Source organism: Lontra canadensis, unplaced genomic scaffold, assembly GCF_010015895.1.
Source record: "Lontra canadensis isolate GAN:19392208 unplaced genomic scaffold, GSC_riverotter_1.0 scaffold6, whole genome shotgun sequence".
NCBI lineage: Eukaryota > Metazoa > Chordata > Mammalia > Carnivora > Mustelidae > Lontra > Lontra canadensis.
The window spans coordinates 36,779,773-36,807,756 of record NW_022631000.1 but is presented as its reverse complement, the minus strand read 5'-3'; the positions used below and the strand labels follow the sequence as shown (position 1 = coordinate 36,807,756).

General features: G+C 37.8%; 1 protein-coding gene across 5 annotated transcripts; it reads right to left on the bottom strand.

The window, feature by feature from the left end:
- Positions 1-2,602: 2,602 nt before the first annotated feature.
- MFSD1 (major facilitator superfamily domain containing 1) lies at positions 2,603-25,586 on the bottom strand. Of its 5 annotated transcripts, XM_032852607.1 has the most exons (16): positions 25,382-25,585; positions 24,758-24,810; positions 23,712-23,824; positions 21,301-21,343; positions 20,923-20,990; positions 19,251-19,359; positions 14,998-15,100; positions 13,101-13,199; positions 12,542-12,653; positions 11,376-11,432; positions 10,866-11,022; positions 9,492-9,589; positions 8,809-8,921; positions 7,284-7,331; positions 5,932-5,989; positions 2,603-4,435 (listed from the first exon to the last, which is right to left on the bottom strand). In XM_032852607.1, the coding sequence occupies exons 1-16, from the start codon at positions 25,551-25,553 to the stop codon at positions 4,432-4,434; spliced, it is 1,407 nt and encodes a 468-aa protein (XP_032708498.1). In that variant the 5' UTR covers positions 25,554-25,585; the 3' UTR covers positions 2,603-4,431. The 5 variants fall into 5 exon arrangements, with proteins under 5 accessions (XP_032708498.1, XP_032708500.1, XP_032708499.1 ...); XM_032852609.1 differs by lacking the exon at positions 23,712-23,824 and having other exon boundaries at positions 25,382-25,494; XM_032852608.1 differs by lacking the exon at positions 2,603-4,435 and having other exon boundaries at positions 5,928-5,989.
- Between the last annotated feature and the right edge of the window lie 2,398 nt (positions 25,587-27,984).

The window sequence follows — 27,984 nt, the reverse complement described above, 5'->3', positions numbered from 1 at the left end:
GGTTCAAGTGTAGAAAATAAATCAAACTTAATTCTTAAATGAAGATACCACATGTACATTACCTTAAAATATTGTAATATTTTTCCTATGAAATGATCATTGAGTAACTGTTCTGTCTCCTAATTGTGGTAGCCTGAACACAAATCTCTACCTATTAAAATTCACAGAACTATAAAATAAAGTTAAAGCCATGGAAAATAATTCTAAACATCCACTAAATATGTCTGTCCTCTTAGGCCCATTCCCCCACTTTCCATCCACCAAGTCTGGACTCCACCTCCAAAGACCCCACCAGAACCCAAAGAGGACACATTTCTCCTCTGACACTTTCACTCCATCTAATGATCAGCGACCCTAAAATCTGTGATAACCTGTCTCCAGGCCCATCTGCCCACTTCCTCTGTGTTCCAGCCCAGGCTTCCTCTTGCTAATACAGGGCCTGTTTTCCTTCCAGTCATTTCTCTCCCAGCGCAGTTGCTGCTCAAGCCCAGCCATTCTCTACTCAACCTCCTCCTCACTCACTCCATCAACTATCCAACTCTTGTGCACTGTACCCTGTGAAATCTGGGCTCTAATGCGGGAAGGAGGAGGGAAAAGAAGAGGGGTTCACCTTGCGTCCTGACACTTGTATTTACCTCTTCCCCAGGGCAGGCAGGATCTGCTTTGAAAGGTTAAAAACTAACTGAACATGCTAAGACACAGAACCTGAAATAGTCAGATTTCCCTCAGAAAACTAAACAAGCTTCAATACTGGGGGAGGAGGGAAGGAGTTGGATAAACTCACAAGAAGCTTAAAAGTGTCATCAGCCCACACTTTCATCTGTTCGTGAACAACCCACTGTGTCCTAGAAATTTCTCAGCATGCTCTATTTATTTGCCAGAGTGCCCAAAGGAATCTGAGCAGAATCCTAGGAGAGTTATATTCTCCAATTCATCAACTAAATGCAAGGAATGGATGGATATTTCTCTAGACAATGTTTCAGGTCATCATCCACCAATGAATATATATCTAATATGTGGTAATCGACCATATCCATATGTTTCATAAATTAAGTACATGAGTGCTAGAAGAAACTCTAATCATACTCATCATCAATCATGCTGATCAGGAAATGGAAGCACAGAAAGTTACAACCTAGTAAAACTTAGGAGACAAGCATAGAAGATCTTCTTCAAAGAGACAAAAAAAGACAAACTCCTACAAAGGACATACTAATCCCAAACAGAAATACCACTGATTTTCATTACACAATTAATTTGCAAAGATATGGGGGGAAAAAATCATTTTAAGAAGCTGAGTGAGTTAGGCAGGGTCACTGACAACATGTGGTACTGATAAAGATCCACCAAGGAGAAGACATATGTACTTGAGTACATGACCTTATATAGGAACAGCTCATGGGACTATGTGGTAGTAAGTTTGTAAACAGTTTGGTTGTCTGGCCTACCTGCATGATGTCAAGGACTGTTCAATATTTCCTACAAAAGATCAAAGTTTTCCCCCATTAACCTCTAGAGAGCAAATCTCTTTTCGGGGCCTGAACTCAATTTTCCCCTGGTGCACTCCAAGAACAAGTAAATGGAAGGGAGTATGAGGGAGTATGAGGCTGAGGTTGAGGCAGTCCAGAAATCATGGATAGTCTGCAGACAACCTGAAGCTGTTCTGTGCCACCAATGAGATCAGAGAGTGTGTTATTAGCCCTTACCCCATTCTCTATTCTGTTTTGTCTCTCAAGGTTCCCTTCACATGCAATTTTTTTCCAGTCAATGCAAATTCTATTTCTAACTCAGGGACCTGTTAGTTCCCACCTACATCTCCAAAGTTCTTTGAGAAACACTATCTGTTACCTTCCTCCTTTCTGAAAACCAACTACCACTTTCCTTAAAAGTAGCACTCAAACTTGTATTCAATTTTCTTCTTTGTGGGATTTTAAAAGCTTCTACTACAGTATTTACTGTTGAAAAATTAGAAAATATAAATAAGCCAAAAGAAAGTCCTCACCCAAAGGCATTTACATACATATCCTTCAGACACGTTTTGTTTGTTTTTATAAAAACAGCAGCATTCTGGGGGCACCTGGGTAGCTCAGTCAGTTGAGCATCTGACTTGATTTTGGCTCAGGTCATGATCTTAGGAATTATGGGATCGAGCCCCAAACGGCTCCACATTCAGCGCAGTCTGCTTGGGTTTCTCTCCCATGCAGGCAGGCTCTCTCTTTCCCTCATAAATAAATCTTTAAAAAAAAAAAAAAAAGCAGCACTCTGAATCTTCATATAATAATAATGCCATCATTCCATGTCAATGCTTTCTAATGAAACCATTTAATGACTGTTTTAATATTTCACTTAAAGCATATGATATGATGTACTTAACAAATCACCTATTCTTGTAAATGTGGGTGACTTCCTATTTTAGGCTATTATAAAGCAATCTTGCTATGAAAACACTTTCTTAATATACATTTATGGGTATATCTGTCTGGTGGTTCCCTTGGGGTAAATTATTAGAAATGAAACTGCTAAGCCAAAAGGCATGAAGCCCACCATCATCCCCTTTATAGGTCATTTTATTCATATTGCCAAATTATCCTCCAAAAAGTTATTTCATTTTATTCTTTTTATTTATATATCATTCAAAAAAATATTTATTTTGTGCCTACTTTTGCTAGGAACTATCAACACAATCATAATGAACACATTAGACATGGTCCCTGCCCTCATTGAGCTTACAATCTAAAGGAAGAGAGAGACGCCCCCACCCACACTATCACAAATTCTTCATTACAAGCTGAGGTAAACAAAGAAGGAAAAATACGGGGCTTCTCAAAAATCACAAAAATTTTAGAAGAACTTGATATAGCCTGAAGGTCTGGAAGAGTTTCCCTGGGAAAAATGCGTCTGAGCTGGGGCTAAGGTTTCTGTTGTAAATCAGGTAAAACCAGGTTGTAAAGAATCCTGGATGAAATATTCTAGGCAAAGGGAACAGCAAGGACAAAGCCCCTGAAAAGGCAAGGAAGAGGACCCATCTGAAAAAATGTAATGAAGCAGCTCATTATGGCTGAGGCATGAAGGCAGTGGAAAGAGTAAGGCAGGGGCCAGACCACACAAGCCCTCCAGCAGCAGTAGCAACTGGCTTCTTCCACTCTCACCAGCTGGTAAAGCCAACATTCAATAATCTGGGCTACAAAAGTCACATGGCAGTCAAAGCCAAAAGAACAAACAACTGAATAATGAAACAATAAAACTGTAAATCAGAAAAATGGATGTAAATAAACTTGACCTGAACAAGGAATGTACTTTCAATCTGTTCCAGAACTTTCAAGCATACAATGTTATGTCCTATATTTTGAACAATACAACTAGCTAAATATGACAGCTTAACAGTTGTCTAAAATATCTGCATACTCCTGGAGAGCAAAACACATGAAAAATTCTTTGACTTTAATATATAATGTGCTAAAACTAAGTCAATTAAAAAGTTTTTAAGTTTGTCAAAAGAAATTTTATAATTGTATTTTATTTAACTTGGAAATCATACATGTTACTTAGGTTCTACTCTGGAGAAAAAAGTACTCCATTGATTTTCAAAGGCAAATTTTCTTTACTCTGACATTGATTATCTTACAGAAATAGTCTTCCAAATAAATAAGACTTAAAATCAGTATTTTCATATTTTTTAAAATAAAGTTTTAGAAGACATCAGGTATTCCTTTTGCAGTGTTTTTATTCATGTAGATATGCAACTACCAGAATTTAAAGGACACTTTTTAGTAATTAATTAGACTATAAGAAAAAACTGTACAGAAAGTTTGTACCATAAAATTATATCCCTAGGTGATCAGTGTCCTCAGTAATGGAGAGATAAAGAAGCTCAAGAGGGTCACTGCTCAGCAACCTCTTATAACTAAAGATAGCAGAATACAATCTGCTATTTGTAAAAAAGGAAAGACTGCATAAAAGATATCTTTCAAATATTCCCTACAGAAACATGGAATGCCTATTAAAATGACATTGTTTATTCTGTATAAAATATCCCTTCTACCCTCTCAAAAGCTTTTTTTTTGTTTTAAGATTAAAAAAAAAAAAGCCATATCCTTAAGAAACATCTTCTGAAAACTATCTCAGTGCCAGATCCAAGTTTTCCATTATTTACAGTCCTTACCAAAGTTCACCTGCATATTCCAGAGGAACTTTCTAAACTTTACTGTTGATTAGCCTAGTCTAAAGTAGAATTCATTAGCAATAAACAGTACATAAGACACAAGCTAAAATATTCCTCACAAACATACTTTGAAATAGATGCTTTTGAAATATAAATATAAATTTCCAGACCATTATTATTCCTGATTAAACTCTAGATTAAAAAAAAAAAAAGTGAGGTTTTCAGACCAATGATGTGTGCAGCTCATTCTCATGACACATTTAAGTTTCTCATCTGCAAAACACAATGCAGTAAATTATCAGAAGGGGGGAAAAACAGCAGCCTCATCTGGTTTACAAAATAAAAACCATCAGCATTACAAAACACATACTGCCAAATGTTAAAGGTTGCACACTTTGCTGAATAAACCCTTTTTTTTTTTTAAGATTTTATTTATTTATTTGACAGAGAGAGATCACAAGCAGGCAGAGAGGCAGGCAGAGAGAGAGGAGGAAGCAGGCTTCCCGCTGAGCAGAGAGCCCAAAGCGGGGGGCTCGATCCCAGGACCCTGAGATCATGACCCAAGCCGAAGGCAGCGGCTAAACCCACTGAGCCACCCAGGCGCCCCCTGAATAAACTCTTAAATCCTCTTGATTATAAAAGTAACATTAAGATCAACATAGAAAATCTGGAAAATACAGAAAAACAAAAGGAAAAAGTATGCCTGTAACCTTACCATTCAAATAGAATTGTTAGTATTGGGGTTTTTTTCTTTCAGTATTTCTTCTATTATATACAAGTACGTAAATAAGAAATACATGTGCGTGCATACTTTTTCCTGAACAAAATTAGAATATTACATTTGCATTTTAATCTTTTGTCTACTTAACATGTGGCATGGTAAGCAACTCTGATTTGGTGCAGGGAGGGAATTACTTCTGACTTTTAAAATCCTCAAACATGATTGTAACAATATATTATATGGATGTGTCATCATCTATTTAACCACTTCCCTACGTTGGGACACTCACGTTGTTTCTAATTTTTTGACATAACAAACAAGACTGTCATAAAGATACTTAAAACCTGTAACATTTCTGATTATCTTCTCAAGATGTATTTCTAGAATTACTATGTTAAAAGGAAATTTGAAATGGCCAAGAATCACCTCCCAAAAAATCCTTTGTTCTACAAGATTTTAACCTATATAAAATTCACAAAACTTATAGTTACATAATATATGTTTACAAATAAATGTTTTAAGTCATAAAAAACTGAATATCTAAAAAAATCAGAAATCATAGTAACAGGAAATAGAATCACTATTATGTTTTAGCATACACTCATGGAAAAAATAAGTTTAACTTAATGCCACAATAGATACTTAATTTGTTCCGAGTCAGAGAACAGAATATTAGTACTGGGAGAAGATGAAAAGTTATCTCAAATAGTTAAGAAAAACAAAAGATCAGACAATGGAAGGGTAAGCCCAGAACATAAGCTTAGGACAAAGACCTTTCCTCTAATAAATTACAAATACTACAGGTCTCCCTTTCTCTCAAAAAGCAATTTAAAACCCAGTTATTTTTCCCCCTTCACTTTAACCCTTGACATCTACCCTATTTAAATTTTCTATAAACAAGAATTTTGTTGTAGTAGTTCCCAGATAATCGCTAGCTCTCGAATCTCAAGAAGACTAGTTTCTTAAAAGCCCAAACCTAATACTTGGAAATAAAATGCTAATGTTTCAGATTTGCAAAAGGAGAGAATTTTTCTCTTTCAGTACTTACTCAGCATGAGAAAGTTTTATTTCTTCCCTTTGTCTTGCAGAATAATTTAGGTTCCCCCCTAAAATACAAATAAACATAGAACTTTTTCTACACAACTATTAAAAGTAAAATTCACACACACACACAGACGCACACACACACACATGCATTGGTATACCTTAAAGTAACAGAAAAGGCAATGGGAGATGACAAAGAAATAGTTTATCTCCTGGGGCCTTCCCAAGGGAAAAAATGGTTTTTAAGAATCTTTATATGAGGGCGCCTGGGTGGCTCAGTGGGTTAAGCCTCTGCCTTCGGCTCAGGCCATGATCTCAGGGTCCTGGGATCGAGTCCCACATCGGGCTCTCTGCTCGGCAGAGAGCCTGCATCCACCTCTCTCTCTGCCTGCCCCTCTGCCTACTTATGATTTCTCTGTGTGTCAAATAAATAAATAAAATCTTTAAAAAAATAAAAAAAAGAATCTTTATATGATACAAATACAAATAACCCCTTCTTAATTTGAGCATTTTTTTTTAGGTTTGGACCTACATACTTCTTTACATCTTGTTAACTCGGACATTGTATTAATAATCAGTAAATAGTGGAAATTAAGAGAAATGAAAGGAAATGACCTAAAATCATTTAAACAGCAGGTTTACACATTTTACTAAGTACCTAACAACCTTTAGGGGCAACCTAGTTAGAAAAATTAATAAGAGTAACATCAAAATCTTATACAGAAGAAAGAAAGAAGTACAAATGCATTTTAAAAATACTAGCAAAAGAAAAAAATCTGTAACACCTCATTCTGTATAAACACTTTCAACCTTAAAATACAAACCATAACTATAAATTTGCTTACTTTTTTTTTTATTAACATAAAATGTATTATTTGCTTCAGGGGTACAGGTCTGTGAATCATCAGTCTTAACGTAATTCACAGCACTCACCATAGCACATACCCTCCCCTGTGTCCATAGCCCAGCGACCCCATCCCTCCCAGCCCCTCTACCCACCCCCCACTTCCGCTTACTAATTTTTTAAAATATGAGACAATAACACAGTAATGGCTTCAGGTTATTTTAAAACTGCCATACTTCCTTATGCTAACATAAAAAGAACATCTAAAATTTTCTATTACAAAACTTAAATTGAACTGGCCAGAAAGAACATGACAATGATTTAATAAGTCTGAAGTTCCAAAATGCATAGTTATATGTTACATAATGAAATGTGTTTCCATGAACATATGAGCAGATTGTCATTACTACATGAACTAAAGCACTGGCCTCTAAAGAGGCATGCAGACAATCCAGGGACCCCACAAGATGATCCACGATGGTTTAAGAAGAAAATGTCTGAAATCTACTTACGTCGGGCACGATTCACCAGATAGAGTAAGACCACAGATAAAAGTGACACTGCAAGTGAAAAAATCACAGGGTCCTTAAAAAACATGTACCTCTTCCCAATGATTCCTATGTAATCATAATTACAAAGTAAAACTCAGATAAATCTTCATTGATTGGCATTTAAATATAAAAACACTATTCCCATTATTTTCCAAAAACCACTAAAAATTAATTACACACCATTTTTTTCCCAGGGGCTACATGAGCCCAGGGATAGCAGGACCAGAAAAAAAGCAGTTGAGAGAAGGGATGGAGCTGATCCACCCAGAGATCACCCCTGCTGCTCTTTACTCTCTAGTTTAAGTGTTAGTTTTCCTGGTACTTCCAAAAACTCCTGCCAGCCCCCTAACTGTTTATCTTTTTACAGAGAACCGAACAGAAACAATCCTTTCAGGATTTTAAGTCTGAAAACACCACGTCCATTTTACAATTTAACCAAGTGTTAGAATGTGGTCATCTGACTCCCAGAAGCCCAGAAAGCCCAGAGCCAATGGAAACCTCAGAAAGTCATGGCTTGTCTTTTTACCATAACAAGTAAGGCACACTAAATTTACTTTAGGTTAATATGGCAACAAAAACATTTCTAAATAGCATGGTATTTGGTTTAAGAACCAAATATATACAGAGTTGTGGACTGAAATTAAACCACACGTCACAGCATCAAACAGACATAAACACTTCCATGACCTGAGTATTTTGAATTCTACATGATTCACTTTTTAAAAACAAATAACATATTTTTAAAATTTGATGTGTTTACTTCTAAAATTATGGGATAATAAAATGCATTCAGGCACATCATAAACCACACTTCAAGTATAAACTTTTATCCATGTAAATGTAAATGATAAAATCATTGCTGGGGTTTGCCATTTTAAACACATGTTAAAGCATAAAAGACAACTTGATATGTTTATAAGAATTTATAAGATGAACACAACTATCTGTATGGTGAAGCCTACCACAGGAAAAATGTTTATTTTTGTAGTTTTCAACAGTTTCCTAATACTTCCTATTTTTAAACAATAAATTACAGGTAAACGTTAAGTAACCGGGCCAAGAATAAAAGCAACTTAAAGTTGCCTTATGGATAAACCATGAGCACTCACACCTGAATCATATCAATGTCCACACACTCACAGCAGGGACATACTCACCACTCTTTAAAATGGTTTCACTTTAAAGAGGATAATGTTTTCTAAAAACCATAAATATCTAAAATAGAATAAGAAGCAGATTCTACCACTATTTTTAAAAATAAGAATCTCCTTAAAAAAAATGCCTGTGAATCTTCACAGAACCAGAAAGCCACCAGCTGGGAAACTCTGATGCACAGACTAAGAAATAGGCAAATCTGGGAGATACATCTTAGGGATTTGGTTTAAAAGAGGGAAAAAGAGAATAATAACAACAAAAACCTAGAAGTATAAATGAAAACATTGTTATCCATTAAAAGAAACTAAATGTTGCCATATCACATACTTACAAGAAACACAAGCAATGAAGAAAACTTCTAAAAACAAATATCCCCGAGTATCCAATATCATGCCAGCAATGATGGAAATGATTGCCAGCCCAAGATTCTGAATGGACTGCATGCTACAATTCAAGAAATATAAAGACACATCTTTATACACACAGTAACAGTTCACTTTAAATATTAGTATCTATAAATGACATACTATTAGTGTTAAGAGGTATTTTTACCTAGGGATGACCTGCTCAGGTATTTTTATCCCATGACTATTTCTGCTACTAGATGTTATGCTCAGAGGTAAGGGAACCTGTCTTATTAAATGCAATATAAGCTCAACATTTTCCTGCTGATTGAAAGTAAGAGCTAAGTGAATACAAACCATGGGTGCTGTTTCCCCCTTTTGCCCTTTGGGTCAGACACCAGAACTCAAACTTCTCACTAAGAAGCCCTCAGATAAAAAGGCAGTCAATGGCAATGTCAGAAATAACTTCTGGGTTAGCTTAATACCAACTCTCTTGCTGGAAGACTAAGGCATTTCTGTTGCCACAATAATATCACAAGTAGGTTAACTGACTTTTCTGGTGGTTTCCAGGTTCAGAGCTGTCCCAGAAGCATGATGATGACTAGGTTCAGGAGACCTGGAGTTTCATATGATTGCTATAGCAGAGAGACATTATGGTGTAAACACTTACAAGCCATATGCAGTTCCCAGCTGGTGTTCAGGAACTACAAATGCCACCATCGGCCACAATGCACAAGCAAGCAACGAATAAGAGAGTCCCAGGAGACACTGCAGAAAGTGACACAGAAAAACGTAAAAGTCTTTTAACATTAACCAAAAGGTGATTTTCCTTTGATGCAGATTAGCCAGAGTGACATAACAGCAAATATATGAACATTCATGCAAATTTTACTGCAATTTTGCTAAAACTCATTTGATAGAAAAAAGTCTAGACCTTAACAGTATCCCTCTAGTGACAAAACACACTATCTTAACCATATTATATTATATGCACACATAACTTACTGGTCCCAGGGTACAATCAAGGACTAAGCAAGAAAATAAAGCTAATTTGCAAAAAGTTACTACCAATGTTTCAGGCAAGGTAATCTTCCAGTATTTATTAACTACAAATTAAGCAATCAAGGCAACATCACACCAACAGTCCATTATCTTACTTCAGATCATCAACACCTAACTGGTGGGCAAGGCAGAAAACTATCACCTAATGCTGACTTTTTCTTTAGTTAAAAAAGAAACCTTATGATTTAAGTTTAAATAAGATCATCTACACCTATGATACTGGCAAAGATTGAAATTGGGCCAATGCCCACCATGGCTAGGATACTAAAAACACACACACATTCGTATATTATTGGTAAAACTATAAATGGGTAAGAACTTCTTAGAGAAGAAGTTTCACAATATCTATCAAGATGTTAAATGTGCAAAGCCTCTGCTACAGCATTTATACCTCCAGGAATCTGTCCTACAGAAATTTTACTAAGTGTACAACAAACATATATGCCCAAAATATTCTTTTATTAATAGGTAAGAACTGTAGCACTTGAGCCTGTGGTCTTTAAAATGATATTCTAAAGGATAGTAACAAAAACCTGATGATAAATTCATTATCACTTTTTAACTGCCTAAAGGTCAAAGACAAAAGAATGCAAAATCATGAATCCTGGGCTGACAGACCTTTTTTTTTTTTTTTTTTTTTTTGCGTGCCACCTATGATGGAAGAATTTTTTAAAGAAATACAGGAAAATAAATGGAACTGGTAAGCAATTTGGTTTTTAAAAGACTACTTTATTTCAAATTCTATTTCAGCATTGAGATTACTGTGTTAAATAAGCCAAATAAAATTAAAAATATCTTATTCATTAATAATTAACATTTATTTACTTTAAAAATAGTTATTTTGTAGAGACTGCCATCACAGCATTGTTCTTCCTACTGTCACAAGCTCTACTTTCAGAGGAGCAGAGTGTGGCTCCTGACGTGCACTAGACAGAGTCCTCCCCGAAGCCCTGTGCCCTGTGAGCGTCCGCAGTGACATTACCATAGCAATCCAAGGGTTCCACAGCGTGAAGGCCAGCATGATGTGGGCAGCAAGAGTGGTCACCACAGCACATAGAACCCAGATGATGTTCTTTCCTGTTTTATCCACCAGGATCCCAAATATTGGGGACATGGGAGCTGATATGACATATACAATACTGCCCAGAGAATCAAAAGATATTTAATGAAATGTATCACAGCTACCAAAAAAAAAAAAAGAATCCAAAAAGTTCCTAAAACCATTAGGCAAAGCAAATCCTAGCTCGCTTAATTAAACATTCTTCTAAAATTGTCATCAGTAAACAGAAATTTAAGTATTAAAGAGTGGTCCAAGATTTCTTCAATTTTCCGTTAATGCATAGATGGTCTCTCAGGATTGAGTGGCAATATGCTCTTGGTTTCACATTACAGATGTTAAGTCACATGCCTTTTTTGTCTCTTAGAACATTTGCTTATAATTAAGGATGCACGCTATGCACACAATAAGCACTCAAGAGGATTAATGAAATACCTGTTAATAGCACTTGCTGCCTGGGAAGAAAATCCAAATTTTTCTGTAAAGAAAACTCTAAAATACAGAGAGAGAGAGAAATAACCACTTTAGAGAACTACTCTGTTTTTAATAATTAAAGGCAAAATAAAACTACATAAAAATAACTCTAAGTTTAGTCAACTTTTCCTTCTTGATACTGTTTTCCCACCTTATATAACATTCATCTTTAAGCAACTGGCGCTAAAGCTTTAACGTTTACATAAATATTTCACTAGCTAAGTAAAATACGCTGATGTGGATTTTTTCATTTTATTATTCTTTCTTAAAAGATTTTATTTATTTGAGAAAGAGAGATAAAGAGGGACACAGAGAGCACAAGCGGATGGGAAGTACGGAGGGAAAGGAGAAGCAGGCTCCCACTGAGCAGGGAGCCCGATGCAGGGCTCGATCCCAGGACCCTAGGATCATGACCTGCACTGAAGGCAGACGCTTAACTGACTGAGCCACCCAGGCACCCTGATTTTTTTCATTTTAAATAAGCACCAAACAGTATGCACAACTTTTCAGAAAACCAAATGAATTATTACAACATAAAATTAAGAGTGCTTCTTTTCCTTAAAGTGGGACTGGACAGGTTCTTTGCAAAACAGAGTTTCAAATTATTGAAAACAGTCTGAATTTAAAGGTTCCAATTATAAAGACGGACCCCTATAAACACACTCACACACTGCTCTGTTCGAACAGCTGCCAGTGGAAAGGAAGAGGTAAGTGGTAACACAAAAAAGAATTTGATTTTGAACCCCGGCACAATTATAGTCCTAGCAAATGGAAATGTGCCCAGGCATAATGAGCCAAAGTACTGTTTCCATTCTCAAGAATAGGCTTCCAAACAAAAGAATAAAGAGGAAATAAAAAAGAATACTAACCTGATACAAAGCATTAAAATAAATCTACATTAGGCATCAAAAACTATTAAGTATTTCATCAAAAAAATGAAAGTTATTATGCCAAATATTAAACCTTAAGATAAGGAAATCAGTTATATCCCAGGATATAAAATAATTCCTATGTAAATATAAACTATAACCAAAAAATCAAGATTTATAACTAACAAAATTGTATTTGTGTGACTAAATTCTCATTATAATTTAGCCAACAAAAATGCAATGCTACAGAATACTCACTTCCCAAGTCCAATAAAAGGAAACACTGCCACATAATAGCAGACACAGATGATAAATATCAGCCAGAGGGGTAAGGAGAAGTCCTTCACATCAGTTAACTTAATAACTTCACCTTGAAAAGAAAAGGAAGAAACTACCACCATCATTTTGCATATCTAGGTCAATATTGTTTTTCTTTTATCGTGTGATTAACCTTTGCCATCCAGTTTACAAAATACTTTTCTCAGTAAATTATTGGAACATAGCTTCTGGGAAAACTTAAAAAGACATTAGAAAAAACAAAATTTAATATTAGTGTCTACTCTCCTGCTGTCTTCCAGGAACACTCATCATTTTGCAAATACACAAAGTGCAATCAAGAATGTAAATTCTGCCAAAAGCACTTAAGGGAAAAAAAAAAGTACCCCAAAATTTAGATAAGTAGGAACAGATTAGAAAGTAAAACATGTATTAAGCCTCACTGGACTTATAACACTACATTAGGAACTTACCTCGTTATAAATTATCTTCAAAGGTCTGCAATTCCCCAAAGCCCCCCTTTTCCTGCATTTAGACCTACCTGTTTTTCCTTGTGCTTTATGAAGGATTCTCTCTGCTCTCTGATCCAAGTAAGCGAGAACCAAGGCACAGATTAGTGAAAGAATACATGTTATACCCCCTATAATAAAAAAAAGAGAGAGAGAGAGATTTTTAAAAGAGAGTGACTGAAGGTTCCCAAGAGGCAGTAGCTTAGAGTAACAGCAGAAAACTTAGCAAATGAAACAGACAGCATTTAGACACATGAAGAAAATCCTACAATTACTAAATCAGGACAGAAGGAAAGAAACAGCATGTGATAAGTACTCAACAAACAAAAGTCACTCTTATTATATTATTTCCTAGTACAAGGTTGTAGACTAGAGGGAAAAGACTAGAACATACTAGGCTAATCTTGTAATACAGAATAAGACTTTAAGAAAGTGGATGACAGCTAGCAAATCTGTACTAATTTCTTAACTAAGTCTAAGCACTGATTACTGACAGATGCCAAAGGGAAAAAATTAGGTAAGCAAAGTCTGATTCTGTGATCATCATACCTTCCTCTTGATTCCTTCCCAAAGTCTGTAACCCTTGCTCCTACCCTTTGGCAATCCATAGGGTCCCACCCTCCCACAGCACAGAGAGCCAGGCTCTCCTTCCTTTGTGTAGTCAGCTCACTAATTACTCCCTAATGCTGATCTGATATCATTAAAGCAAATCAGGATAAAGAAGAAATAAAGTTTATACTTCTCAAGATCTTTAAAAGAAGCTCAGTAAAATAAATGAATCTTTAATTTCATAATGCAGTCTAGGTGAAAATTGCTAAAATAAAAGGAGCTATGGGTTCTACTTCTGCCACAAGCTGAATGATATTGAACACAGAACTTAATCTCTCAGGGCTTCAACTTCTCCATTTATAAAATCAGAGGCTTTGACTTGATGGCACAGATCTTTTCTGGTGCTAAAATTCTTTAAAATTCTCAAATTTTCCAGTGTGGAGAAGACTGGAAGGAATACTGAAGAGCATCTGAGAGTAAGAAAAAGAGGTTTTAAATAAGGAAAGGGATCTGAGAGGGCAGAAAGGAAAGGAGAAGCCTCTAGATTCAGGTTGCCTGTTCAAGATTTCCTCTCCACTGCCCTCTTTCTACCAAGTTATACCAAGGAATTAGAAGGAATAAAAGATGGCACAGATGTTCACCTCACCATCCACAGGTCTTTGTAGGGCTCTGCAAGTGACCCTCTTACCCACTATGGGGCACAGTTACAAAAAGCCACTTCTCAGAGAAAAGCACAGGGAATTCCAGAAGGTCTCATATGTTTCTTAGTGATCCACCCAGCAACCAGCACAACCAAGTCTTACCTAACAGAACTTAGGGCCAGAAGGGACCTATACACTTTTAGTCAAACACCTGAAATTTTACAAAAAAGAAAACTGAGACACAGAGGTTAACTTCCTTGTCTGAGATGACAGAACTAGTTACAGCCAGGACTAGAACCCAGACTCCTGACTCTCAATTTAGTGGATTTCCCACAACATTATATCCCTTCTAACTTCTCTAAAATCTTAGCTCCATAGTATTGTAATTGAACCTTGATCAAAAGGAAATAATTATCCCTCTGCTACAGACTAGTAACACCTTACATGTATAAAGTCAGTTTTCAGAGTTTTCAAATACACTCTCTTATTTGCTCACCATGACAACGCTGAAGTAGACAAGGTGGGACTAAATCCTCCATTTTAAGAAAATGGAAATAGTAACACAAACTGCGTGAATGATTGACTATTTCTAGTTAGGTCCAAGAATTTGTGAACTATTCAGGCAAAACTATAACCAAAGTGGTCTAATCCCAATTCCAGTGTGCTTCCTGCTCTGCCACATAGTTCCTATGACATACTTTCAGAAGAGATAAAACAAGGGACCTCAGGATCCACTAACCAATCATAAGTGTGACCCCAAGGGTTGTGTGACCAGCAGAACCCAATGAAGCTTCAACCTTAGAATACAGCCATCCCATGAGATTCATGTTTACTGTACTTCCCTGAAAGAGAAAGAAAAAATATTTCATTTACATATACTCTGCCTCGTTCAATAAAGGATATGAGGTGGCTAAGAGAAACAGATCAAACAGGATCCAGATTAAACAAGAGATACATTTTTTTAAAAAACATGACTAGGAAAAAACTAACAAACTAAGATAAACCCACAAATAAGATTACTGCACACAAAAAAATGCTAATATGTAGAAAATGCTAGTACCGAAAACAGCACAGTACATTTAGAATTTTCTAGCAGCAAAAGCAAAAATGAAACAACGAGTGACAAAATTCACAGGGTACCTAAGAATAAAATAAACTTTCACTCAAAAAAGCACAGCCTTTGCTTATAGTTACATCTCAAAAAAAATTGATCCTATCCATAAAAAGACAATAAAAGTTATAGAAGATAATATCATCATTTGCTCGTTCATTCAGCAATTATTGAGTCCTGATTGAACCCGTCACTGTTCCAGGTACTGGGAATATAACAAAGGACAAAACAGAAAAACCTCCAGCTTTCATAAAGCTTACATTTCAGTGGAGTAAAAGAGGTAAAACATGTAGTATATTAAATTGTGGTAAGTGTTTTTAAAAATAAGGGGGAAAAAAAAAAAGCAGGGAAGGAGAACATAAAGGGAGATTGTGCCTTTGAGTAAAAACTTGAAGGAAACTAGCCACAAGGTGATCTGGGGGAAGGACAGAGCATTTAGGCTGAAGGAACAGCCAGTGCACAGACCTTGAGAATGCATACAGCAGCATGCTCAAAGAACAGCATGAAGGGCAAAGACTAGAACAGTGTAAATGAAGAAGAAAGAACATGAGATGATACCCCTGAAGAGGAAATGGTGGGAAGGCTGGCTATAGGTAATAATATGGACTTCCAGCTTTTATTCTATATAAGATGGGAAGCCACTGGGGTTTTGAGTAGAGAAGTGACAGGATTCCATGCATTTTAACAGATTTGCTCTGGCTGCTATAGTCAAAAGAGACTATAAGTGGGAATGAAGGCAGAAGTGAGGACATAAATTAAGGGGCTACTGTAATAATACAGAACGATGATGGGTCTTGGTCTAGGGTAGCTAGCAATGGGCATGGTGAGAAGTGGTCACAATATGGATATATTTTGATGGTAAAGCTAAGAGGACTTGCTAATGGAAAATACATGTTGAGGGGGGCAGTAATTTAAGATCACACCTAAGGTTTTGCCCAAGCAACTGGAAATAAAGAGTTGCCCATAAGTGATGATGAGAAAACTGCAGCATAAGGTGGTTTGGAGGTTAGTAGCTGGAAAATCAAGAACTGACTTTTGGCCATGTCAGCTGTGATGTGCCTACTAGACATCTAAATGGAAATGTCAAGTAGAAAGCTGCATTATAGGGGTGTGGAATTCAGGGAAAAGGCCTGGACAAGTGATATAAATACAGGACCAAAGACATGTTATTTAAAACTGCAAAACTAAGTAAGATCACAAAAGATGGGAAGTGTCAAAAGAAAAGAGAAGATATCCAGTAACCATGCCCTAGCGCACCCCCACATTTACAAGTTCAGAAGACTGACATAGATCTAGCAAAACAGGCAAAGTAATAAAGAGAAAGACAAGAGGGAACCTATGAGACTGTAGTGTCCTGACACTCAAGAGAAGAAATCAGGGTAGGGGGAATGTCAACTGCGCTAAATGCTATTATTGACAGGTCAGACACTAAAGACTGAGAAATGAACATGTCCTGAGCAATATTCTCACAGCAAACACAGTAGCAAATTTCACACAGCTGTTACTTTAAAAATGCTAGCCTATGGCATTACTCAAATGAGCAATAAGGTATAAATGGAGACTTACTGGAAACTTTCCTCAATATCACTGAAAATAAAAGCTTCTCAAAGACCAGGATGTTGCCTTAAAAATCCTTTAATCCTAAAATGCCTAACATGCCATGGCTTAGCAAGTCCTCAATAAATATACTTTGAAATAATGAGCTTAAAAGTAACAAATTACAAATGAAAATCAAAAGGGTGCTGGACTCCAACCCCCAATAAGATATAAAAAATAAAAAGTGCACTGCCTAAAGGTACAATGGTAACATAACAGATCAAGTGTCCAAAACCAGACAAACTCACAGCTCAGCCTATAGGAAAATGATGAAGAGGTAAAGCCAGAATCTCTATGATCATTCTGAATATGCACAGGGAAAAGGGAAGCACAAAAGCACTGAAATTCCATCTACCCCAGCAGCTCTGTAATGAAATCCTTTGGTCCCATGCTTCTCAAAAAGACCCTAAGCACAGAAATCAGATCAAAGCTGAACTGCCCTGGCTAAAGAGGAGGTGGCTGCTTGAGGTCTGGCTTACTCTACCTCATCCTCAAGTCCTTCCATCACCCCCAGTAACCTCCACCCTGCATCCTCAAAGCCCCTGAGGTTCCTTTCTAAAAACTTAAGGCTCCTCAGAATGCAGCTCAATGTATGAGAGCTAATTTGTGACCACACAGAAAAGAATCTGAAGACCACCAGTAGCCACAATGATGTCACCAAGATTGTATCTTCTTTCTTCGATAAGTTATTAGACAATGAAATTCACAAACTGTCAGACATATCTTGACCTCCACAAGATACATAATGAAGTACTCAGATATCCTTGTGGATAAAATTTAGACAATATGAGAAAACACACTAGCTATGAATTACAAATTAAAGTCATATTTAGGTGTTTCCACTCAAAAATGATTTTTTTTAAGTAATAATGGTCTCTACTATCAAAGCTATAATGAAAAGGATCCTTTCATATCCCATAGATGGGGGATGTAAACATCACTGACAGGATAATATGAAACTACTAACCTAAGAAACCCTAACAAACCCTCTTGACTCAATCCCATTCCTAGCGACCTAGCTTCAGGAAACAATCAGAGATGCAGACAAGTTTTATAGCATCACACAATAGCTCTATCTATAATGGTTGAAAAATTAGAAAGAACCTACATGTATGAAAATCACAAAAATGTTATGAAAATTACATGTATTAATGAAATAGTACATTAAAAACTTTTTGTACTGGATTTCTTCCCTAAGACTATGGTGCAATCATTTTCATGCCATTAGCTAGTCTTTGGAACCTTCATTTTTCAATGGCAAGGGTTTTTTTTTTAAGATTTTATTTACTTATTTGACAGAAAGAGAGAGAGAGAGAGAAAGATCACAAGCAGGTGGGCAGAGAGAGAGGGGGAAGCAGGCTCCCCGTGAAGCAGAGAGCCCAATGCGGGGTTTGATCCCAGGACCCTGACATCATGACCTGACCCGAAGGCAGGGGCTTAACCCATGAGCCATCCAGGAGGAGGCAAGGTTTGTTAAAAAAAACCTCTACTCATAGGAGTTTATAAGGGAAAAAACCTAACAGGGTCTGGGATGGCCAAACACTTCACAGGTTACATTAATAAAAGTAAAATGTTGTTTCCCTGGGTACCCACTATCAGACCAAACCTGAAACACCATGAACATCTCCAGGTTCCAAATGCCGGGGAAAGTACTGAGTGGCTACAGTAAGCCCAGGCAGAGGGGAGCACCAGCACCACAGAGCTGAAACCCATGTCATGTAGCTTAGACAACCACAGGAAATGAGCATTTCTGATGGAGAACTTAAAAGTTGCCTTTATAAGCAAAGTGCTGGTGCACGAAAGAGGAAATAAATATTAACTGAAGGGCAAAAGTGGGAGCAATGACAAAAAGCTACTTGCAGAGGCAGATTTTATCTCTGTGTGAGGCCAAACTTTACAAAGTTAACTGAAGTACAGGAGCTGCTCTATCACACAGTGAGCTTCCAATCACTAGAAATGTGCAGGTTTCGTCCGGAAGCCTTGCATACCAGGGAGTCCAAAAATGGGCAAAGAAATTAGATGACAAAACCTGTAGGATCCCTTCCAGTGCTCACATTCTTTTAACTAATGAATGCTCAAATAGTATTTTTAGACTGTTTCCTAAGTGCAATAAGGTTAGAAATGCCTTAAACTAAAGGTTAACGCTATACTATAGTCTACAGACATAAAAAATCAATACCTAATATGGCAAACGAAAACACATTTCATCCCATTATTTTTAAGAGATGATTACAAGATTAAATCTCTTACTTCCTGTTTGGCTTCATTAGGTTTGTCATACTTACAATTCTAGCCATACTAAGTTGGAGTCCAAACACCAAGTTTAATTCTTTGCCTTTAAACCAACTCACAGCATACGTATTCTGGGCAACTGCTAAGGACTCCCCACCGATCCTAAAAATGGGAAAAGGAAGAAAAATTACTGCTTTTACAGAAACACCACAGTTAGCAATGTAAATTTAAAATCTGGACACCCCTCCTATCAAAAGGTTGGCTCTATTCCCCACCGCTAGATCTAAGTAGGCTTGAGACTGTTTCAATCAATATAGTATGGTGGAAGTGGTGCTGTGTAATCAAAGCAGACATCTGCCCTTTCATTCAAACATTCACACTTGAAGCCTTTAGCCATCTCGTAAGAAGTCCAACTACCCTCAGTACACCATGCTATGAGAAAGCCAAGCCACAGAGAGAGGCTGCATTTAGGAAATACATCCAGCAGTGCTAGTCTTCAAGCTGTCCCAACCCCAGAATGAGACCCATGAGTCAACAAGCTTTCAGATGATTCCAGCACTCAACCTTCCATGAATCTTTTGAACAGAGGCTCTAGACATCTGGTGCATAGACAGGCTATCCATGCTGTACCCTGTTCAAATTCCTGACCCACAAAGTCCACAAACACACTGTAACAGCTCTATAACACTAAGTTTTGGGGAGTGTGGTATGTTGCAATAATAAGCATGACCTGTAATAACAGGAGTCTGGGTTATACACCACCTGTGCTATATAAAATGTTCATGGGGCAAGAGTGGTTCATACTTTGTGGAAAGACAAAAAGGCACCTTTTTTAGGTCAATACCTTCCATATTTCAAATTTTCCTATTTCCTGGGTTTTAACTTTTTGTTTTGTAACTTTCGTTTTGTAAGACCACTCCCCCTCTAGGCCTTTAGTTAGGAGATTCTCCTTCCATATCCTAACACTGAGTCCTCACTCCGTCCTAATCCAAAAATACTCCCATTCTCTTTTACTAATCCAAACCCCTGACTGATGTCAAGACACACTTCATCCATGAGGCCATTTCTGACTACACCTCTGTCTCTGGATCCCTTTCATATTTTTATATACTGTTTGTTTTCTTCTCTTTCATTTAGAGCACTTTGGGGGATATATCACATATGTCTACACGTCCCCAGTACTTACAAAAAAGCTTAAATGAGTGATGTCATCTGCAGCTCTCAGGGCAGGAAGCCCAAGGCTGGACTCAGAATGAACTTACTGAACAGACATTGAAATTCATAAAGAATAATCATTCTATTGGTTATTTTGCTCATTCAAGCCTCTTTAACAGGGTTCAAAAGGACTTGCATGTTATCCACCAAGAAACAGCAAAATGTCCATAAGTCACCAACCTAGAAATGGTTGGTCTATACTTTTCTAAATGAGGTTTAAATCAGTCTTCAGTACAACAAAAGACAAAACACCCAGGAAAAATATCATTTCTGGAGAACAACTTAATATTCAAAGCCCAAACAGAGTTAACTATGACCACTCAAAATTGTTGCTCACTTTAAAAGAAAAGTAAGACAATAAACATTCTTGTGTATATATAGCTAGATTTCAAGGATTTGAGGTAATTCTCCACAACAGACAGTAATATATTTTTGTGAATCTTTATTAAATTGATAGGTAAACAGTGAAATAGTAATATATTAGGATGAATGAAATTATCCATAACTTACCCAAACACAAACCTTCCAAATTCCATCAGCCAAAAACCATTAAATATTCCACCCAGAGCAAAAATCACCTAGAATGTAGAATATAAATGAAGAATCAATGAAAGAGTAAACTTAAAAGTATTCAAGAGAAATAAGTAACTTATAATGAATCACAACTTCTATAATAGTCTTAACATTCCCTCTTAGTAAATCTGTGAAATTTAAATATTAATGTTCAACTATCTCAAGGCTTAAAATGGACTATACATTATGCTACACAGGCATTTGTGGACTGCTTAATTAAGTCAGGCATTCAATAAACACATTTTTGCTGGTGGAATTAGACAAGAATTCAAAAGTCACTGTTACATAATCAATGAAGGTTTTGGACCTTCTCACCTGTCCAATGCAAACAAAGCAGCTAAAAATAATGGTGCCCCATCTGTTAGAGAGAGAGAGAGAGAAAGAGTATGAATTAAGATAAGTATGTCACCAAAACCCTTCAGTAATAATTCTTCAGTCTTCTTTGACCCCTATATTCCCTCCAAGGAAAGAAAAATGAAGTACTGGTCTGCCTCTAAAGTCAGCAGCTTTCCCAGGCTACATGTTAATCTAAAAAGTCTTGACTTCTAAGGGGATTCAGAGGCTTCTAATGGCATGTTTAACTTAAACCATTATCATCTCTTAAACAAACAAAACTTGTTAAATAATCTTCAAGAAGTTCCCATGGTTCCCACTTAAAAATCAACATTCCTGGGGCACCTGGGTGGCTCGGTGAGTTAAGTGTCCAATTCTTAGTTTCAGCTCATCATGATCTCAGTGTGGCATCAGGCTGACATCAGTCAGGCATCAGGCTCTGCCCTCAGTGAGGAGTCTGCTTAACATTTTCTCTCTCTCCCTTTGCCCCTCCCCTGCATGAACATGGGCATTCTTTATAAAATTACTATTAAGAGTTTAGAATTTATTCCAAGATTAAGTAATTTTAACTGGTCATAATTCCTGGTAACTAAAAACTCTTTATTGATTTTTGGTTTTGGGTTTTTTGAGTATCGTTGATACGGTATTTTAATACTTTCAAGTATACAACACAGTGATTTGACAAGTTTATACATTATACTGTGTTCACCAGAAGTATGGTATCTGTCACCACACAACACTATTACAATAATATTACCTATATTCCTTATGCTGTGCCTTTTATTCCTGCAATTTATTCAGTCCCTAACTAGAAACCTGTATTTCCCACTCCCCTTAACCCATTTTGGCCAACCCTCCAGGCCCTCCCTTCTGGCAACCACCAGTTTGTTTTCTGTATAGGTATGATTCTGTTTTTTGTTTATTCATTTGCTGGTTTATTTTTTTTAGATTCCACATATCAGTGAGGTCATATGCTATTTGTCTTTCTCTGTCTGACTTATTCCACTTATCACAGTAACTATTTTTAAAAGGATAAATACAAGTTAATACAATTACAAATCTGCCTACTCACACATTCTATACTTCAAATGTCTGTTTCCCCACAGTAATATTTATTTATGGGGAATAATATTTATTACTCCCCAGAGTAATAAAACGCCAGTATTTTAAGAGTCCTTAAAGATTCTATGAGTAAACCATACTTCTGAAACTCAAATCCCTCTCCATATCCTTGTGAAATGGCCATCCCACATTCTACTGAATGTTCTCTAGCACTAGAAAACTTGTTGTGGTCCCAAGACAATTCATGGCCCCTCATCAAACTGATCAAGGAAATTCTTCATCATACTAAGCAGAATCTATCCCCCTGGTTTCCATCCCTAATTCCATCCCTTCAGACTAAGCAAAATAAATTTAATTCCTCTTTAGTACTTAACCCTTCAAAATTTTTAAGTCCCCAAGTCTATACACTTTCAGTTTCTTCAATCCTTTTCCATTGGACATGGCTGGAAGATCCTTCATCATTTTTCCCTCTGCCTTCTGAAAATATTCTGCATCCCTCATGGAAGTTTCCATTAACAATATATACACAAGGGGCGCCTGGGTGGCTCAGTGGGTTAAGCCTCTGCCTTCGGCTCGGGTCATGATCTCAGGGTCCTGGGATCGAGTCCCGCATTGGGCTCTCTGCTCAGCAGGGAGCCTGCTTCCCTCTCTCTCTCTGCCTGCCTCTCTGTCTACTTGTGATCTTTCTCTGTCAAATAAATAAATAAAATCTTTAAAATATATATATATATATATATATATATATACACACACACAACCATAAGGATGAAAAGTGACAAAGCTTAAAATGTTATTCCTTCCTCAGCATCTAACAGAAGTGACCACAAAAAGTTCAGTGCCCAAGGGCAGAAAGAGAAAATCTCACTGGGACTGTGAGAGGCAAATACTATATATGCGCCAAATACTATACATCTTTCTCAGTCCTCATAACCACCTTGTAAGGCAGGAATTATTACCATACTTTACCAATAAAGAAACTAAAACTCAGGAAGCTAGCAACAGCTCAGAACAGGAAGCTGAGCAAGTGGCAGCAATGGGATTCAGACCCTGGTTTGCCTGATCCCAAATAAGAATATAATTTGTACTTTTAGATAACTGAGTTACCATATTTCATGAGTAGCACTTACTAGTTCCAACCTTAACTGAAATACCAACCAAGTTTCAAAAGCCAATTCCAGGAATATATAAAAACCATTAAAAAAAAAAAAAAACTAATGTAGATTATCATAGTCAATACAGAATTTTAGTCAGTTCTTATAGAAATACCTTAATCTAGTTCCATGATTTTCTAGTAATATTTTACGCATAGGTGAGATGTTTTTCAAGCTTACCGTATTCCAAATACTCGGTCAATCAAAAAGCCACCAAAAAAACACAAAACTACATTTGGCCAAGAATACCAGGCATATAACAGCATGAATTTCGTTGTATTCACCTGCATATCCTATATGGGAAGAAAATGAAACTATTTTTTTTCCAAACAGTTAAGTTTATCAACAAATCAAAACATTCTTTTTTGTGTTGGACAGGCGTTTTCATAATCATTTGTAGTTACTAACTGCTTTAAGAATCCCATGACAGCTGTGGCCCCCTCCCCCAGAAAACTGGTCACACCTGGGATCCCTGGAAACTTGATGGATTCACATGCCTTTCAGAGGCTTCAGGGAGTCCAGGATCAATTAGATCCCCCATTACTGGGACCATCTCCATCTGCATCTGCCTGTATCTACTACATTCTTATCCCCATTATACTATATGCACTGGTGCTCTCCTACCCCAACATGGAAAAAGACAATCTTAGTCCATCCCTACCCACCCCCCACTAAATCCTACCTTCTTTCCCTTTCATTCTAGAATGTGAAGGGCCAATCTATTTCTTCCTGTCCAAAGGTAAAAACCTTAAAAAGGAAAAAACTATCTAAATACACAAGAAACTATAAATATTAAATGTATTTTTACAAAGCCAAACTAAAAATACTGACATGGAGAATCCTCTGCAGTCGGCATCCACATTTTAAAAATGAAGGAATAAAAAAGACTTATTTAAGAAACAAAAAGCTATTCTACCGAATCATTTGTCATTCCGATTATTATGCAATTGGAAAGGGAACTGCAAACAAAAATCTGCTAATAATTTTTGGCAATTCTGTGGAAATAGGACTTAATTAATTAAAGTGTAAAACAGTATCTAGTCAGAAGTGCTATAAATAAAGTCTTTGTGGCCACTCATTCCAACTCAAGAACACTCCTTACTACATATGGATTTTACTACAGATGTTAAAATGATTCACTGAACAATGTTTCAGACTAGGCAATCCGAGACCTGGTGATGCTTCAAAAGCTAACTCCAGAGAAGCAAAGTGAAAAACCAACTTACCCGTTTAACCTGAGTCTGAAGGGCAGCAGGATTATCATAGCAAAAATAGCTGCCTAGAATAAGGAAGAGCAAACATTTTATAAGTGATAATACTGCCCATAGAGAAGTTTCAGGTTGCAAATATTATTCAATGTTTACATTTACTTTCAATGTTTATATGAAGGGCTCCAGGACTGGCACCACGGACCATTTCCCTTCCACTAATATTTTCTGCTACCTATTAGTCATTTAAAAGGGGAATATTACTTAGGGGTGGGTAGTTCAAGCTCTCTGAATTCCTTCTTAACAGTGTATCGAGAGCTTTGACAAAATAGGGATTCCCTCACATCTATGGCCCGAGGGGGCGAGCTGCCAAGCCTCCGGGACTTCTTGAAGGGCAAAAGAGTGGGACAAAACTCGCCCAGCTCAGTCCCCTAACCTCTACCTCCGAGATGCGGAAGCGCTAACAACGTCCGCAAACTTGAATGGAGTCGCGAAGGGGTGGGGGAGGAAGTTCAGGAGTTTAGGTCAGAAGCTGCACTGAGGCCGCGTGCCAGCTCTGAGCTCAGTGCGGATTTCGGGGATACCACACAACATGAGAACTTTTGGATCATCAGCCCCTCCCCACCCCGCCAGATGCCTCACCGAAGCCTAGGAAGCACATCAGCAACAGCACCAAAAGCCGGTGCGCCAGGCGACTAGGGTCGCAAAGGGCCGGCAGCGCTCCAGGGACAGGAGAGGTGGCAGGGGCACCTCTGCCAGCCTCACTGGGGCCGCCTTCCAGCAGTGCTCGCGCTTCCTCATCGTCCTCTTCCATTGGGCCGGGGGAAGACCAGAACGCGAGATCAACTCCGAGAGAAAACCAGGCGCCTAGGAGCCTGTGAAGTCTGTGGTCACGTGGCCACTGTAGCTCATGTGACGCGGCGGCGGATCTCGCAGAGCCGAGATCACGTGAGTGGCCGTGATCACGTGGCGAGCAGAACCGGTCCGGGAGGTAAGGAGGAGGCGGTGTTTCGCCATTCGTTCTCTCTGAGATTCTGTTAAGGTTCCCACCTTCGGCCTTCCACCGTGGGGAGCACTGTCTTTTTGTTTTCTGCCCTGCCCTTATTGCAGACTCTGCGCAGCTCCACCGGGAGAAGTGCGGGCCTTGCGTCCGCATCGACGCCAAGGTCCTGCGTGCTCGGATGTGGGCTGGAGACCCGAAAAGACGCGCCGCCCTTCTCGCAGCGTTGCTCTCCTCGTCCTCTTTGCTCTCCATATTAACACATTTGATTGAATACCTATTGATATGTCAAGTGACCTGCCAGGTACTGGGATACAAATGAAATGAGACGAGCTCTCGGACCTCTAAGAGTTTACGGTTTAGTTGGAGACAGTGACAAAAACTTCTACTTTAAAGAACTGGGATGAATGGATGAATGTGGTGAGAACAGTGACTTAAATCAGCAGTAAATTTTATTGAAATGCCAGGGCAGGGCATATGGGAAAGGGAGAACGGGTGCACACTTTAATTAGCTTTAGAGAAAGTAGCATAGAGGGGATGGGAAATGCTGAAGCTACTTGAAGTTGGTATCTAAGCAAGATTTAGTAAAAATGAGCCGGTTGTGCTGCCTGTTTCAGGGGATGAGTTACGGGGAGAAGGGGAGGGGTGGGTAGGAGGGATCATAAAAGATGCAAGCGTGAAACAGAACTCTGTGTGTGTGTGTGTGTGTGTGTGTGTGTGTGTGTTGATTTGGGATTGTGAGAGAAGGAACTAAAGAGTAGAAACACTAAATGTGTTCCATGCAAGGATTTCTAGCAGAATAGCAAAAATACAAGATTTGTGTTTTAAAAGTTAAATCAGGCGGCATCGTTCGATCTCCAGCCTTTCTGCGTGTTTCCAGACTTTACAAAAAGAATTTTGAGGGTGAATCCTAGAGGTCTAATTACAGTGATGATTGCTAGGTGTAAGAATATCAGAGGTGGCAAGGGCCTACAGTGGGGAAATAGGGATGGAGCAAAAGAGACAATAAATATTTAGGAGGTGAAATGGGGATGACTTTGTGAATAGTAGCATAGAAGGTTTGAAAGAAAAGGATTCGAGAATGTCTCCCAGATATCTAGCACAGATCTCAAAAAGAGGTCAGAATATAGGAAGAGAGGAGAGTGGGGGAGAGTGTCAAAGGAGAAAAATTATCTTGAAACTTTTGCCTTTGAGATGCCTACACTTGAAGTATCCATTTTCCACCTTCCATTCTTTCTTCAGTTCCAAAAGAGTAGCCCCCAGTCTAATGAAATTGCTTTGCCAAGATGACTAACAACTCCATCTTTCCAATTACAGTGATGGCTTCTCTGTCTTCATCTTACTGGACTTCGCAGCATCAGTTGATGCCGTTGACAGTCTCTTCCTTTATGACCCCCTTGACACTACCTTTGCCTTGCTTTCCTTCTAGTCCACTAGGCTGTCACTCGCTGTCTAATTTGTCAGCTCCTCTTCTTTGACTTGAATTCTAAACATTACAGTGCTCCAAGACCCAGCCCTGGGCTCTCTTTCACCATCCAGTCCCATAACTTGAAAGATCGTAACTATCTCTGGGCTGTCTTTTAGGTAGCTGTCACTGTGCATGGCTCTTGAGCACTTGAAGTGTGGCTCTAATGGAGATGTACTGTATGTGTAAAATACACACCAGATTTCAAAAACTGGTATGAAAGATATGTTAATTATTATACCGAATACATATTAAAATGAAAACATACAGATATTGGGGCAAATAAGATGTTGCAATTAATTTTACCTGCTTTTCTGATATAACTAGAAATTTTTAAGTTGTGTATGTAGCTTACATGCATACATGTATAAATGTCTACAGAGAGAGGGAAAAATGTAAAATGTTGACATTTAGGGGATCTGGGTTCCAGGTATATGGAAAATCTTTGTACTAGTTTTTCAGTTTTTCTGTGAGTCCTATTACTGTATGACAAGCAAATTGACTTACTTTTTAATTACCAGGTGATGGAAAAATAGGAATGAGGACATAGGTATAGACTTTATCACCTGGGACACAAGGCCATCAGGTTGACCAGCCATTTTCATTGGTGTGGGGATGGGTGCAGCCTCTGAAGCAAAGTTAGCCCCACAGACAGAAAAGACGGTAGGGTTCTCTCGAAAATCTCAAGATCTAGATTCACAGATCTTTACTTCCTACCACTCCACCAGAGGGCTGTGTGGATCAGAATATTCCCCTTATCTCCATTCTATGCAGAAGCCA